Consider the following 14,305-nt stretch of genomic DNA (forward strand, 5'->3'; position numbering starts at 1 on the left):
GGGAGAGGGGCGTGGCGGCGGCGGGGGCGGGGCGTGCGCGTGTCTCGCGCCGGGGGCGCGGGAGGGAGCGGCGGCGGAGCGGCGGTAGCGGAGCCGAGCGGAGCCGAGCGGAGCCGAGCGCAGTCCGGGGCAGCCCAGCCCAGCCCAGCCCGGCGCGCAGGGCGCGGCCAGCGCCGCCCGTCCGTCCCCTCCCCGCGGGCTGACAGGCAGGTGAGGGGCCGCGCTCGGGTTAACGCGCCTTGCCGTCCGCTGGGGGGAGCCCGGGGCGGGGCGGGGCCTGCGGGCGCCGGTGGCTGAGGGAGCCGCCGCGCTGGGCAGGGGCTGCGGCGGCGGCCGGGCAGGGGCCGGCGGCGGCGGGGACTGCGGCCGCGGGGCTGCCGCGCAGGTGGGTCCGGGCCGGCCGGCCCCGGGGCTGCGCGGGCTGTGGCCGGGCGGAGGGAGGGGGCGGCCGGGCAGGGTCGGGGCCTCTCCCCGCCGGGCCCCGCACGCTGTCACCGCCCGGGGCGGGGCGGCCCCGGTCCGGCCCCGGGGAGCGCGGCGGGGCGGCCACAGCGGCCCGCGGGCCCGCGTCCTGCCGGGCACTGCCGGCGGCCGGGCGGGGCTCGGTCGTGCCTCGCACGGGCGGTCATTCCTGCTCTGCCCATTCGCCTTCCCGGCCGTGTTTTTCCGCCCCTCCTCAGCGAGCCTGTCCTTGGGAAGCGCACGCTTTTGTTACCTCCGTCACCTCACCCGAGGTGATGGTGAGCGCTGTCTTTGTGCCCAGACCTGGTGGCGGGGGTGGGTGTTTTATGTTTTCTCTGTGAGCGCTGCCTGGCCAGTTTCGTGTATTTTACTGCATCTACTACGAGCCGGCGTCAGCTGACACGGTGCTTTGTTTCTGAGTCTGCTGCCATCCTGAAGCCTGTGTCAGGATTGCTGCCCTCCCACATGTGTCTGGTTCGGTGCGAGCTCGGAGGGTTTGTCGGGAAGCGCCCGATTTATTTAACCTGGAATGTTGCGTGCGCTCTGGGAGTTTGATGTTATGGTTTGTGCTGACACGGTGTGAAGTGGTTTAAAGGGAAGCTCCAGTGGAAGTGGGAGAGACTGGGAGGTGCAAAGATAGAAAGAAACACCTATGGAGGTGCTGGTGGTGGTGGGAAGCAGCAAGAAGCCGAGAGGATGAAAGCAAATGGATGAAACCAGAGTTGTTCTGAAGAAGAGTGTGTGTTTTGCATTTTGTCCGAGCACGCTTTGGGGGCCACGCTCCAATGTGCGGGGTGTTTGTAGGTGAATGGCTGTAGGTGAATGGCGTGTTACCTCACATCCAACAGGCTGCGGCCGCAGAAAGTTCCCTGCTTTGGCCGTGGGGCTGTGATCCTCGAACAATGGCCAGCTGGGCAGGGATGTCTGCAGCAGTAACCTCCGCCAGCTGCCTGCCCTGCTTTGCTCCCTGAGATTATTGCGTCTGCAGCCGTAGGTGGCTGCACACACATCTCCTGAGCTACAGCCTGACACGGTGCTGGAGTCTGTGCTGGGAGCTGCAGCAGCTCGGATGCCCCAATTCGGGGTCAGTTATGAGTCAGCACCCTCAGAGCCAGTCCAAATGGGGTAAGAGAGAAATCACCGCCTTGCCTGGGCTGCTGTGACCAGAGTTAGTAGTAAAATAGGGGATTTTTTTCAGTAGTGAAAGCAGTGATTATTTAGTTAACAGCTGTACTGAATGTAGTTCAGTTCTGGAAGCACGGTTCAGAACTTTATCACAGAACAGCAGTTCCCAGAATAGTCAAGTGTATGTCTACTATTACATCCAGAAATTTGGAATTGTCTGAATCCATCAAGCTGCAAGAGGGGCTGCAGCTAGAGAAAGGTTGGGATCTGCTGAATGAAATGTGAATTTATCATGATCTTAGATATAATTTGAACTTCTTCCACCACTTCTGGGAAACCAATTTAACTGTAATTAAATCACTGCTGGGATGTTAGCAGAAGCCTAAACCGAAGAAAACCTGCTCTCTGGGCTATATTAAAGCATCATGTTTTTCGTAACTTTTAGCATTCTTTTTGATCCTGTCATGAGCTTTTTTGAGATTCTGTTCACGTAACTTTTCATCTGTAATATGTGGCTAATGGTCTGATTAGCAAAAAAGGCAGGTTTGGTATTTATTTAGGCTATTCCCTTTTACTGAATTGCAAATCTTGGTGATGAGAGAAACCTTGGCTGGTTTTTTTTGAGGGGGCTTTGGTATTTAGTGGGCTCCTAGTTTTGTCTTTCCTTTCTTTGAATCTGCCAGTTTCTCAGTTCCTGGTAGCAGTTGTGTGCTGCTGTATGAATAGAAATATTTCACCATGCTGTCAAAACCAGTGTGTGAGTTCCTTGCTGCTATTCCTTACTTTGTGAAGCAGGATACTCTCCCATTGTTATCTCCCGTCCCCTCACCCCTCCCTCTTTTCAAACCTGTTCCCCTGAAAACCTCTTTTGGGTGAGAGTTTTGTTACAACTCTTACCTGGCTAAGCTACTGGAGTATTGTGTTGTACTTGGAGTATCTGGCTTGTTTTAGCTGAGTACGTTTTGATCAGAAATGTAAGTGTGGAGGGATGCATGTGGCTTTTTAAATAATAGATCTAAACCCAGAGTGTGGGTTCTTCAGCCTTGCTGGCCACCCTGCTGGAGAGGGTGGCCAGTGAGGCGAGGAGGGGTCTGTCCATTGCTGCCTGTTGAGGCCGGGAGATCCCAGAAACTCCAGTGCTGACTGAGCAGCAGGGGTGTTCCCTGGCACGTGGGTTATGTCAATACTGCTAGCCTGGCGTTGTTGTCAGGGTGAGATGATGATGGAATTTCTGTGGCTGGAGCATGCTTTGCCTTGCGCTGTGGTGTTGCCCACGGTGACTTTAGGCTGGCTGGCTGCATGGGTTCATTAGTGCTTCTAGGCATTTCTGGGCTTCTGAAATACCTTTAGGGCTCTTAATGTTTTTTTTCTGCTGTTAGGAAGTGGGTCGCTGGTTGCATGCCACCTGTGGGAAAGAGAAACAGCCATGGATGCAAACACGTAGTATTTACTGACTTTATACTCTACAACGAGCCTGTAAACCCTTTAGCCGTACAATGACAGAAAATTAACATCCACAGGTCTTCAATCTTCTAGGTAATTAGAAAAGTTAATTTAATCAGTTTATGCCTAGGAAGTGATGTGTGTGATGTGATATGTTGATGTTCTGATACCTGTCGTTTTCGAGATGGCCACGACACTCAGAGTGCTTCAGTAACACATAAGAAGTTTCAAGCATCAGCACCTTGTTACCTAGAAGTCTTGAATCCTTTTCCATGTAGCCTCCCATGGGCAGCTCCACACAGCTCTGGCTCTTTCTCTCCTTCTCCCTTCCTTCTGCAGTTCCAGCTCCCTCCTTCCTGTCCCCAGCACGGCCACCTAACCCTATCTGTCCCCTGTACAACATCTGACCCTTCCTGTCCCCAGCACGGCCACCTAACCCTGTCTGTCCCCTGTACAACATCTGACCCTTCCTGTCCCCAGCATGGCCACCTAACCCTGTCTGTCCCTGTACCACATCTGACCCTTCCTGTCCCCAGCACGGCCACCTCACCCTGTCTGTCCCTGTACCACATCTGACCCTTCCTGTCCCCAGCAGGGCCACCTAACCCTGTCTGTCCCTGTACCACATCTGACCCTTCCTGTCCCCAGCAGGGCCACCTAACCCTGGCTGTCCCCTGTACAACATCTGACCCTTCCTGTCCCCAGCACGGCCACCTCACCCTGTCTGTCCCCTGTACCACATCTGACCCTTCCTGTCCCCAGCAGGGCCACCTAACCCTGTCTGTCCCTGTACCACATCTGACCCTTCCTGTCCCCAGCAGGGCCACCTAACCCTGGCTGTCCCCTGTACAACATCTGACCCTTCCTGTCCCCAGCACGGCCACATCACCCTATCTGTCCCCCGTACCACATCTGACCCTTCCTGTCCCTCTCACACCCTCCTGTCCCCTCCTCACAGCAGGGCCAGCAGACCCCACTGCCTCTCTACCAGCAAACTCATCTTTATCACACCCACAGTGTGAGGGCCAGGCTGTCCTCACTCTTGGATAATTAACACAGATACAATATGTCAAGGGCAAGATTGCCATCAGCACCATCTCCATCTGTGTCCCCACAATCTGTCTCCCCACACATACCTGTTGCTTTTTGTGTTTTGCCTTTATAAAGGGCACATGACGATTTTTTTTTCTTCACATCTGCTTTAAATTTAGAGATTTATAATTCCATCCCAGTCACTGCACAAAAGAAATCCTGGTGCACCTAGCCAGACTCCCTACACATGGGCAAATAAAGGTTTAGCTGAAATATATGTGTTTATAATAATAATAATAATAATAATAAGCCTTCTTTTTTGGGAAGCCTTGTTTTTTGGGAAAGGAGATAGAAAGAATGGAACTGTGATGGTATTAGCAGACCCTTTATGCTACTGTCAAGACTTAAGGGTGTTCTAAGAAACAAAACTTGATGCCAGTTAAAGCTGCTTTTGCAAAGAAAGTGCTGTAGAGCAGAACAGAGCATGTGCTGTTATGTCTTTGTTGTTGAGTAAGTAGATCCCGTGAAAAGAATTGTGTACTTGTGGGGAAGAAATTAACTCGAAAACTGATGAATGAATATTCCTGGCTCTCATTTACAGGCTTGCAGGTGGTGTTTGCTGGATGGGATACCTTGTAGGAATGGGAAACAGAAAAGTGTGTAAAAAGGACAGGGAACCAAGATGTTTCCATGTTCTGTGGTGCCTTAAAGTGTATGGGTGTCATTTCTGCCAACCTTTCAAGTGTAAAAAGCATTTAACAGGAATGTCACTTTCTGTTTAGAAACAAAACGCTCCCTTGGCAAATGAGCGCTGGTTTTTCCCCCAAAACTGTTAGGATCAGGCTTGATGACCTGTCTTTTACAAAACATATTTTTTTAATACATTAAAGTCACCTGAAGAATGTTGGGGGTTTCTGAGATGCTTTTCTGGGAAGATTTCTCTGTCTGTGTTTATGGGGGGAATGCATTGATTCACATTTTGTGTTTGGTGAGACAGAACAAAGGCTCTGTTACAGACAGGGAACCTGGCAGATGTGCAAGTAGGTGAACTTAATTAAAAAAATACAAAACAAACAGCACCACCACCATCCCCCTAGCTTTTGAAAAGGATTGGATATAAACAGATGGCAGTGCTTCAGCATTTATTTATGTGCTCTTTAGGAATGAGAATCAATCCTAATGTGAACTGTTACTTTTTTGGCTTACTTCTGTCTTAATTTCATTCATCCTTTCTGCTTTCTTGCTGTCAAGGCCACAAGGCTATTTTGATAAACAACCCTGAATTCCATGGGTTCAATGTCTTGTGTCCAGTGCAGCGTCCGAAATAAACTTTCTTCTGTCCTATTTGTGTGTAATAGTCATTAATTTAATGTGAAAAGTAGTGAGCCTTCTTACCTTCCAAAACTAGTCAAACCTAAAATCTACAAAGCAGCCCTAAGAGACAGAGGCTTCACACTTCTCATATAAAGTAACGTAGGTTTTGTAACTGTGATGTGGACTAGGAGGTAACAGGAATTCATTTTTTCTCTTGGTTAGTACACCTCTAAGTTGTTGTGAATCATGTCAATTCTCTCATACCCACTATTTGGATTCCTGGCAGGGTTTTATTGGAATGTAAGCTTTTCTTTTTTTGGAATTCCATCTTTCCTGCCTATCCTCCCCTCTGTTCTGTCTACTCTGCAGTCTCTGTCCTGCTGTTTAATCTAGACATACTTACTAGCCATTAACTATCTGGGTGTGAATTATGTAAATGGCAACAATTGCTACCTCTGTTAATGAAGCCTAATGTGTCTGCTCCAGTCCTTTATCAGATTAAGATGCCTCTCTGAAGGCTGACTTTGCTTTTATTGCGACGCTGACATTCAAAGCTTCCCTTGTGCAGCAGGAGTCAGTGTGACAGGAGGTTCTGTACAGGATCTGTGCCTTCCCTCCTGCTGCTGGGAGCCTCTGGAGGGTCCCTGTGCTGGGAGATGTGCTCGCCTGCCTGCTCTGTGACCCCACTGACCCTCCTGACCATCAGGCAGTGATGCCATTAAGGAATTGTCTCCATAGATGTTGCACTTTGTCAGCTGGTGCCAGTCCCGAACAGAAATTGTAGCAAAGAAACTCACAGGACTTGCTGGAGGCTGCAGGAGTTACTCTGAAATTCTTTTTGTTTCAAAAACGTAGGCTGGATTTTCCCTGTATTTCTGCAGCATGTTTGTGTGTATTTGGTTGCTTGCTTACCTAGAAGTAGCTAATATGTTATTAATGTTTGTCTTGGGGTAGTGGGGGACATGAAAGGCATTATTAATTTGTGTCAGAGGGATCTTCCAGAGGGTAACACAACTTTTAATGGATCTTCTGGTTTCTGTCAGCTGTAGCCAGGAACACCTGCCCTCTGAGGCACTGGTTCACAAAAAATAATAGGTGTAGGGCTGAGCATGGCAGCACTGCTAAACACACCTCCTTTTATTGGATTCTTCATCCTGAAGTTTGCTGGTCAAGTGATCCCTCCAGAATTTCTGACATTTCTGCTATGCCCCAATACAGCTTGTACTGAAAACCACCGGATCTTCTGACAGGACTGGTGTTCCTGTTCCTGCCCTCTCTCATGCCATAATTGCCTTACAAGTAAACCTCCATGAAGGTGTGCATTTCTACTGTTACTTTTTGTTTTTACTGTTGTTCTAGCATGCCAGGTCCTGATCCTGGCACATTTTGAGGGAAGCTGGGTTTTCCATTGCGTTTCACTGCCTAGGACTAGGTTGTTGTAATGAAACAGGTGGATTTTAGTTGCTACAGGTTGCACTGCAGTGCATTTCAATATCTGCTGCCGGATTATAAACATTTTTCACAGTTAATGGTGTCTGTCTCTCTTTTTGGGCAGTCACTGGTGAGCTGAGAAGAGATTTTCCTTAACTGTCACTTCAAGCAGGATGTGCTCTTTAACCTATTTTAAATTTTTATACAGAAAATGTGTTCACAACTGTCCTTTTCCAAACCTTTCTCTTCAATGTGGTGTAATTGTTGCCTGTTCTTTTTGTGATAGTCCTTCTTACAAGTGTTTCCATAATCACATAGATAGCATTTTCAACTTACGCTAAAGCAGGTCAGGTCTTTGTGCAGGAAAGGTGCTATGCTAATTTAAAAATATATAAACATACATGTAAAGTTTTTACTTGGGCTGATGTGATTTTTTCTTTTTAATTTGGCTTGCATATAGGATGCTCTTTGAAGTTTTTGTTCTCTTAATGAACAGCAAACAAGAGAATTGAGTTTCATAATTGTAAAGTTCTGCAAGCATCTTGAGGAAAAATGGTTTAGCACCGGCTTTGGCTGTTTAAGTTTTTTAAGCTCTTTATGTTGGGAATGTCTTTTTTTTTTTTTGTAATCTTGGGTAAGGGTTCCTATATTGGCAGAAAAGGCCAAAGGTTTTTGAAATCTACAGGAAAATTTGCCAAAGGAAGATGGTTAGTACATTCAGTACATTCACAGTTGGACATTGTTCCTTATGGTTACCACCATCTTGTAGAGTTAAGGGATGATTTATTTGTGACTAAATTTAGTCTCAGTAGAAGAGGAAAATAGTAACAGTGCTGCATGTTTGCTACATGAAAGATAAGAGACCATACTTGTGAGATTCCAGTAAAATGCTGGTGTGGCTCAAAATATTGAAAAACTAACTTCTGGTTATGATGTTATCTAAAAGAAATCTTCCATATACTTTTGCTGGTACTCTGGGAGGGAAACTGGAATTCCTTCTTTTTCCTGATTAATTGGTATTGCAAAAAAGAAAAGATTTTTTTGTCACTTCCCTCACTTGGCTGTTTTCATGGTGAAAGATTTTTTTTCTTGGTGTGAATTGTATTAATATCTGCTTCTACAGTGAAGTGATGTGGTCAGTGATAAATGCTACCAGGAAAAAAATAGGGAAAAAATAAGAGTTAAGACCTAGCTTGTATTTTTTTTTTCATCTTGATCTGTAGCAAATCTGTGTCAGTGGAAATATTGAAACTGGCTGCATGTGTGGAAGAATGTATTTAGTTAATAGTTGGAATAGTCACAATTTTAAAGTCTAACAATAGTATAGTGAAAGTCATCATTTCAAGAAAAATACTGGAGGGTTATGTTTGCTTGTTTTCAAAGACAACTTTTCATTTAATCTGCTGCATTTGTGTGCACAGTGAGTGCAGTGCAGTGCATGGCAGCAGCAGCAGAGTCCTTCCCCTGAGTTCCAGCTGTGCCAGCTCTGGGAATCCTTCCCATACCCTGCTCAGCAGCGCATTCCAGCCCTGGGCTGGCACAGCTGGAGCTGTTTGGTGTTTCTGGAGCAGCAGAGGGGATGGTGCCTGGAGCAGAGGGAGCACAGGCTGGTGTTTGCAGCTCTGGGAGCTGGGAGAGCTGCCTGGGGTACCCGGGCTGGCTCCTGCACAGGGGCTGCGGCGGTGCCTTTCCCTCAGGGGGCAGGCACTTCCAGTCGGTGGAAAGTGTGCAGAGTTTCCCGGAATGTTTGCTAATGCAAGGAGAAGGCAGTTCTCCACGGCAGACGTTCCATGCTGAGTGTGAGAAACTCTTCAGCAGTTACCTAAACCTTTGAGCTCCTCTGGTGTGTTGTTAGGGGCTTTACCAGGGGATATTTCTGTGTGCAACAGTGAGCAGCAGCAGCAGCTTTTAAACTTTGTGGGTTTGGGGAGAAGTCCTTTAACTGGACACACATAATTCTAATCTTTTGGTTCAAGTTAAACTCACCCAAAGCTGTTAATGAGTGTTTGCCCTGATTTACTGTGGTGAGCTGTTAGCAAGTGAATTAAGTGCTGTGATTTGGATTAATTTTCAAGAGAGTCCTAATGAATGTGGGCTCTTGGTGGAATGTACTTTACGCAGTGTCTAAGAAATCGTATCTGACTTGTTTAGAGTGCTCAAGTGGTGTCACAGCAGCATTTTTAGCATTTTGATATCTCAAACAGTGAGGCCAATCTGAACTAGCCTTTCTGTTTGGAAGAAGTGTTTTTCTTCCAAATCTGGGGCACAGTGTCTTGCTTATTGAAGCAACTTCAGTGGAACACTATGGACTTTGTTACATAGTTTATATTTCTGCACTGTTTTGCATAAGGAGATGTAGTTGAAATAGAAGAAATGTAACATATTAAAAGAATACATCTGTAGGTGTTGCTTTGGCAGATAATTTCAGTTAATGCTGGTGGCTGGTTTTCCTTGGCTGGGTCTTCTTTTACATATGTGCTCTAAAATATTCTGTAGCAATATTGTTGCTAGCTTTTCTTGTCATTTAAAGAACCCGGAGTGAGCACTTGAACGTCTTGAGAACCGCTCACAGAACAGTATCAATCTTCGTAAGCTTTGTGAAATTCCTCATGCCTTGTATCTTCTATGAAATTGAGTGAAGTTGATGAAATGCTGCCTTGCCCCGACCTTGTTTTCCATTTAAAGCTTAAGGTTAAGCTAAACATATTGAAACTGTTTCTTTTTGTATCTTTGCCTATATTAACTCATTCCAAAAGGAAAAAATGCTCTATCTTTTCTTCCTGGATTTTACTTTTTCTTTCTATCCATTTCCAGTAGTTTTTGCAATATTATTTTTTGGTCTCTTCCTTCCACCCACTTGCACTGTTTCTACAATTTCCTTTGTAAATGTATCCCTGTTTTAAACCTTATCTTTAACCTGTTTGCCCAATTATTATCTCACAAACAGCCTGGTTTGGAGACATTTATTCCTAATATCCAAACCTGACTTCTGAGCAGAAGGGGCAGGTAGATGATAGCTGGTGTGAAAGGCAAGATGTTGGGATATATAAAATGCTGCTGCTCTTTGGACACTGGCTGTGTTCTTTCATCTGATGGGATCAGGAATGTTTCAGTGTTCCAGTTTTGATTTCAGTTGAGCCCAGCAGTAACATGAAATAGTTTACACAGGAAAAAAACAGTGGGGAAAAAAAGTGAGACCTGTGTAGTGGGAAAAGTTTTACAGTGCAGTAAAGTTACATTCTTGCTTCTCTGCTAGATCTTGGCTATTACCTGTGATCCCAGCCCAGAGTCCCTGTGCTAGGGAGTTTCCTGCCAGCACTTGTACTACAGCATCATATTGCACTGCAAAAATAAGGAATTCTATTGCATATGCCACCAGAGGCTGTATTTAAAGAAAAAGCAGGGGGGAGAAGGAACAGCAACAGGATGATGTCGTACTGTTCTGTGTTTGAAGAGGTCCCTGCTGGTGAAATATTATTTAATGGAATTAATCTCAGCTGGTTATGAGAATATTTCAACAGAAATAGTTTCTTACCTGAACAAAGATTTAAGTTACATTTAGAGAGAAAATAGGAGTCTAGAACCAGTTTTCAGTGGAGCTGTGATTCTCTTGTTCCTCTCAACCTTGCTGGTCTGATTGCTGGGTCATTGCTCCTCTTTCAGATTTGCATCTGTGCTTGCTTAAGTTTAGTGGTCAGTAAGGATTTCATGATTATTCTTAGTTTTGGTTCTGCCTTCTTCATTTGGAGTGGGGCTGACAGCAGTGCTGGTTGAGATCATGGTCAGAGCCATTCCAGTCTGTCCTGCCTTCCCATTTGCAGGATGGTTTCACAGCACAAGGGTTTGGAAACTGAGTCCTATGGAAGCCAGCAGTGATTGAAGGGAAGATATACTAGTGAGTGATTTTAGAATTTTGATTCTGTGTTACTCAGAAAGGTAACAGGTGAAGCATGAGGGCCAGTTAGAAACAGGAAGATTAGATGACACCTGAAGGGTTTTGTCATGGCCAACAAAATTACGGCTTGAAGATTGATGGATTCTCTTTTCCGTCCCTCTTCAGTGTGATAGTAAAACAATAGAAAAGCAAGAATAGAATGGTTTTTTGAGTTTAAATATAAGGGTTTAAATAAAACATTGCGCTTTTTTTATTAGGAGAAATTGAAAAATACTGGAGAAGTGTAAGTATAGTAGAATATATTCTAATGTGGGACAAACATTTGATGATAAATTAGGTATTTAATGTGCTGTTTTTATTGATATAGATTTTAATGTGTTATTCTTATCGATACAGATATGGTCCTGAACATCGCGAGCACGTGACTTCAGAGATGGACAACCGGACCTGTTACAGGTTGTGATTGGCCTTAGACTGACTTTGTAACATCGCAGAGCTTAGCAGGAGTTCTGTCATCGCTGATTTTCGCCTCTCCGGTTGCCTGACACCGCCAGCGCAGCCATGTACGGCAGCGCCCGCTCGGTGGGCAAGGCGGAGCCCAGCACGCAGAGCCCGGGGCGCTCGCCGCGCCTGCCGCGCTCGCCGCGCCTGGGCCACCGCCGCACCAACAGCACCGGCGGCGGCTCGGGCGGCAGCGCGGCCGCGGGCAGCGGCAAGACCCTCTCCATGGAGAACATCCAGTCCCTGAACGCCGCCTACGCCACGTCCGGCCCCATGTACCTGAGCGACCACGAGAGCGTGGGCGCCGACACCCCCAAGAGCACCATGACCCTGGGCCGGTCGGGGGGCCGGCTGCCCTACGGCGTGCGCATGACGGCCATGGGCAGCAGCCCCAACATCGCCAGCAGCGGCGTGGCCAGCGACACCATTGCCTTCGGGGAGCACCACCTGCCCCCCGTCAGCATGGCCTCCACCGTGCCGCACTCGCTGCGCCAGGCCAGGGACAACACCATCATGGACCTGCAGACGCAGCTCAAGGAGGTGCTGAGGGAGAACGATCTGCTGCGCAAGGACGTGGAGGTGAAGGAGAGCAAGCTGAGCTCTTCCATGAACAGCATCAAGACCTTCTGGAGTCCCGAGCTGAAGAAGGAGAGAGCTCTGAGGAAGGATGAAGCTTCAAAAATCACCATTTGGAAGGAACAGTACAGAGTTTTGCAAGAAGAGAACCAGGTTTGTCATCTAATGTTGTTGCTGTGTCACTGTGATAGCATGATTAAGTGACTTTAAGAAACCTGCATGTTACACGTAAGCTGCTAAATTAGGTTGATGCTGTTCTTGGGTGATTGTTGTGGGTAAGATGTGTTTTCAGCTTGCGAGCCTGTTTTTAGATGTTTCTTGTCAGATTTGTAAACTACTTGGAGTGCTCATTTGTCCTTGGGTGTCATGTGAGTTTTTTCCCCTACGACTGATGGTAACCACTTGGTTTCCTTTTGGAAGTATTTATTCTGTTCATAATTAATATTTCTGTGCTGTTTACCTCCTGAAGTGTTCTCTGAGATGCAGAGTGTACTAACTACTGACCCCCAGGATAGCTGTGCTGTTGCTTAATGCTGACAGATTGCCACTAAAAACAAAGTTTAAGTTACACTCATTGGTATTTAGAGTTAAAACCTCCAGACCTGCAGTTTTCACAAACAGATATAAATTGTGTTCTTGGCTACATTTAAATAACACTGTTTAATACATGCTTGTCATTCTTTTGTCATAAACTGTGCCTATCTTATGCTACTATCCTAAAGCACCCTGCAGGTTTTGTTTTTGTAGTGGTCTAGCCAGTTACAGAACAGGCAGAAGAACAGAGATTCTCAGGTGTCTAGGTCTTTGGTCTTGTGCATCCTAAAAGCACCTCCAAATTAAAATAAAACTCAGAGGCTGATTAAAACTGAGGTATCTTTGTAGTCAGCCCTACTGATAAAAAGCTTTCCTAAAGTTCTCCCACCTAGACCTCCTTGCCTAGTCCTGAAGTAAATATTTGTCTTTGAATGAGTGTCCTCCTGTTTGGTTGTTTCTGGCCAAATGTGAGTTCAGCACCTCTTGGTCCATCAGGTAAAAAACCTCACTATTCTTATGGGAGACAGACCCAGTGTCCCACTCCAGAAGTTCCCTGAAATGTAAGTCAGCTTTCATCATGACAAGATTACTTTCCCTATTGAGCTTTTAAAGTATCCAAGCACATTTAATGAAAGTTTTTATAATTCAAATGTGACCATGTTCTTGTAGGTTTTAAGGTGTAGTTGCTATTTTAGGCAATGCTTTTTGTAAGATTGCTTTAGGAGGTGAGGGAGAGAGGGAAATCCTGGAAGAAAAGGGTGGTGCTGGTGGTGCTTGTTGTACTCTACTTCCAGGTACCCTGTCTGAAATAGTAAATTAATTTGGGTTTGTGATTAGTCTACTACACTGAACCTGCTTGCAATTTTCTTTTCACTTTCTAAAGAGCTTGAGTTGAAGAACATAAGTTGCTGTTCCAGAGATAGTATGAAATCATTTAATGAACTTGTCATTTAGCTTTATGGCTGTATTCCTACCAAATGGCAAATATCACCACACGGGACTTGTTAAGGTGTGTGACACTTTGTCTTCATTTACTTTTGTCATCTTGGAATGCAGGAAACCTCAAGTTAAATAATTTTCATTGCAAAGGTAGGATTTCTGTAGAAGCAGTAATGTAATAAAAAATTCAGTTATAATGGTGTAGTACCAGGATAACAAATATCTGGAATACCAATCACTCAGCTTTTCTGGTGTTCTTTGTATTTCAGTCACAGGTAAGTTTTTTAATTCTTAAATTCTTTTCATTTTTGGTCCTGTTTTCATATTGAAGAGACTGTCTTGGAATACAATAACATTTTTTCTGAATCAGTTTTGATGTTTGAGGATGCCTTGGAAATCTTGCAAGAAAAAGGCCACGAATATATGGTTTAGAATGGATTAAGCAATCAGTAAATATGAATACATTAGAGAACAGTGATTTCTCTATCTTAGGTTTGTTTTTTTTTGTCTTTCCTTTATCCCCTAATTAAACATTTACAGATATTTCTAGGCTGCTGTTCTCCAGACAATCACTGTAATTACTACCACAGTGGTAGAATTGTGTAACTTCTGTCCAAAACTAAGAAGGGTGCATTTTAAAAGTAAAGGGATATTTTTTGCATTGAGCTGTAAAAGCTAAGAATACTAATTAATAGCATTATAGTTAGCTAACAGTGTGTTCTAATTAAACTCTGAATTGTTGTGTCTTCTATAGCCTTTTGGAGTTGGTCACTTCAGCCTTTCATGTGGAAGATCAGTTTAATAGGATTTTCTGTAATTAAACAGACTGCTCTGTTTAGACTCTGAACCAGGAATTTCCCAGATGTGTTGGGGGACCAGAATATATCTTCATTTCCCCTTCAGCCTGCTTCTAAAATGAGTTCCAGTATAATTGCAGGAACTGGAGTTTTAGACTTATTTGTGAGTATTTCAGCACATCACTTTTAAAAAAGACCTGTTGCCTGTGTGGTACTTGTGCTTTATATAAAGTTTATCTCAGAGCAGTTGTATTGT

At 45.5% G+C, this 14,305-nt stretch overlaps 1 protein-coding gene across 6 annotated transcripts in view; it reads left to right on the forward strand.

Annotated features, from left to right (window-relative positions):
* Positions 1-72: 72 nt before the first annotated feature.
* Positions 73-14,305, forward strand: part of ERC1 (ELKS/RAB6-interacting/CAST family member 1) — a 250,634-nt gene continuing 236,401 nt past the window's right edge. For 5 of the 6 annotated variants that reach the window (XM_063395071.1, XM_063395073.1, XM_063395074.1 and 2 more), the window contains exons 1-2: positions 257-385; positions 11,099-11,932. In XM_063395071.1, coding sequence (XP_063251141.1) covers positions 11,264-11,932 — 669 coding nt within the window. In that variant the 5' untranslated portion in view covers positions 257-385; positions 11,099-11,263. Of the gene's footprint in view, positions 211-256; positions 386-11,098; positions 11,933-14,305 lie in introns of those variants that run through there. The other variant, XM_063395072.1, reaches the window with a different exon arrangement.

This window comes from Prinia subflava, chromosome 4 (assembly GCF_021018805.1).
Source record: "Prinia subflava isolate CZ2003 ecotype Zambia chromosome 4, Cam_Psub_1.2, whole genome shotgun sequence".
Taxonomy (NCBI): domain Eukaryota; kingdom Metazoa; phylum Chordata; class Aves; order Passeriformes; family Cisticolidae; genus Prinia; species Prinia subflava.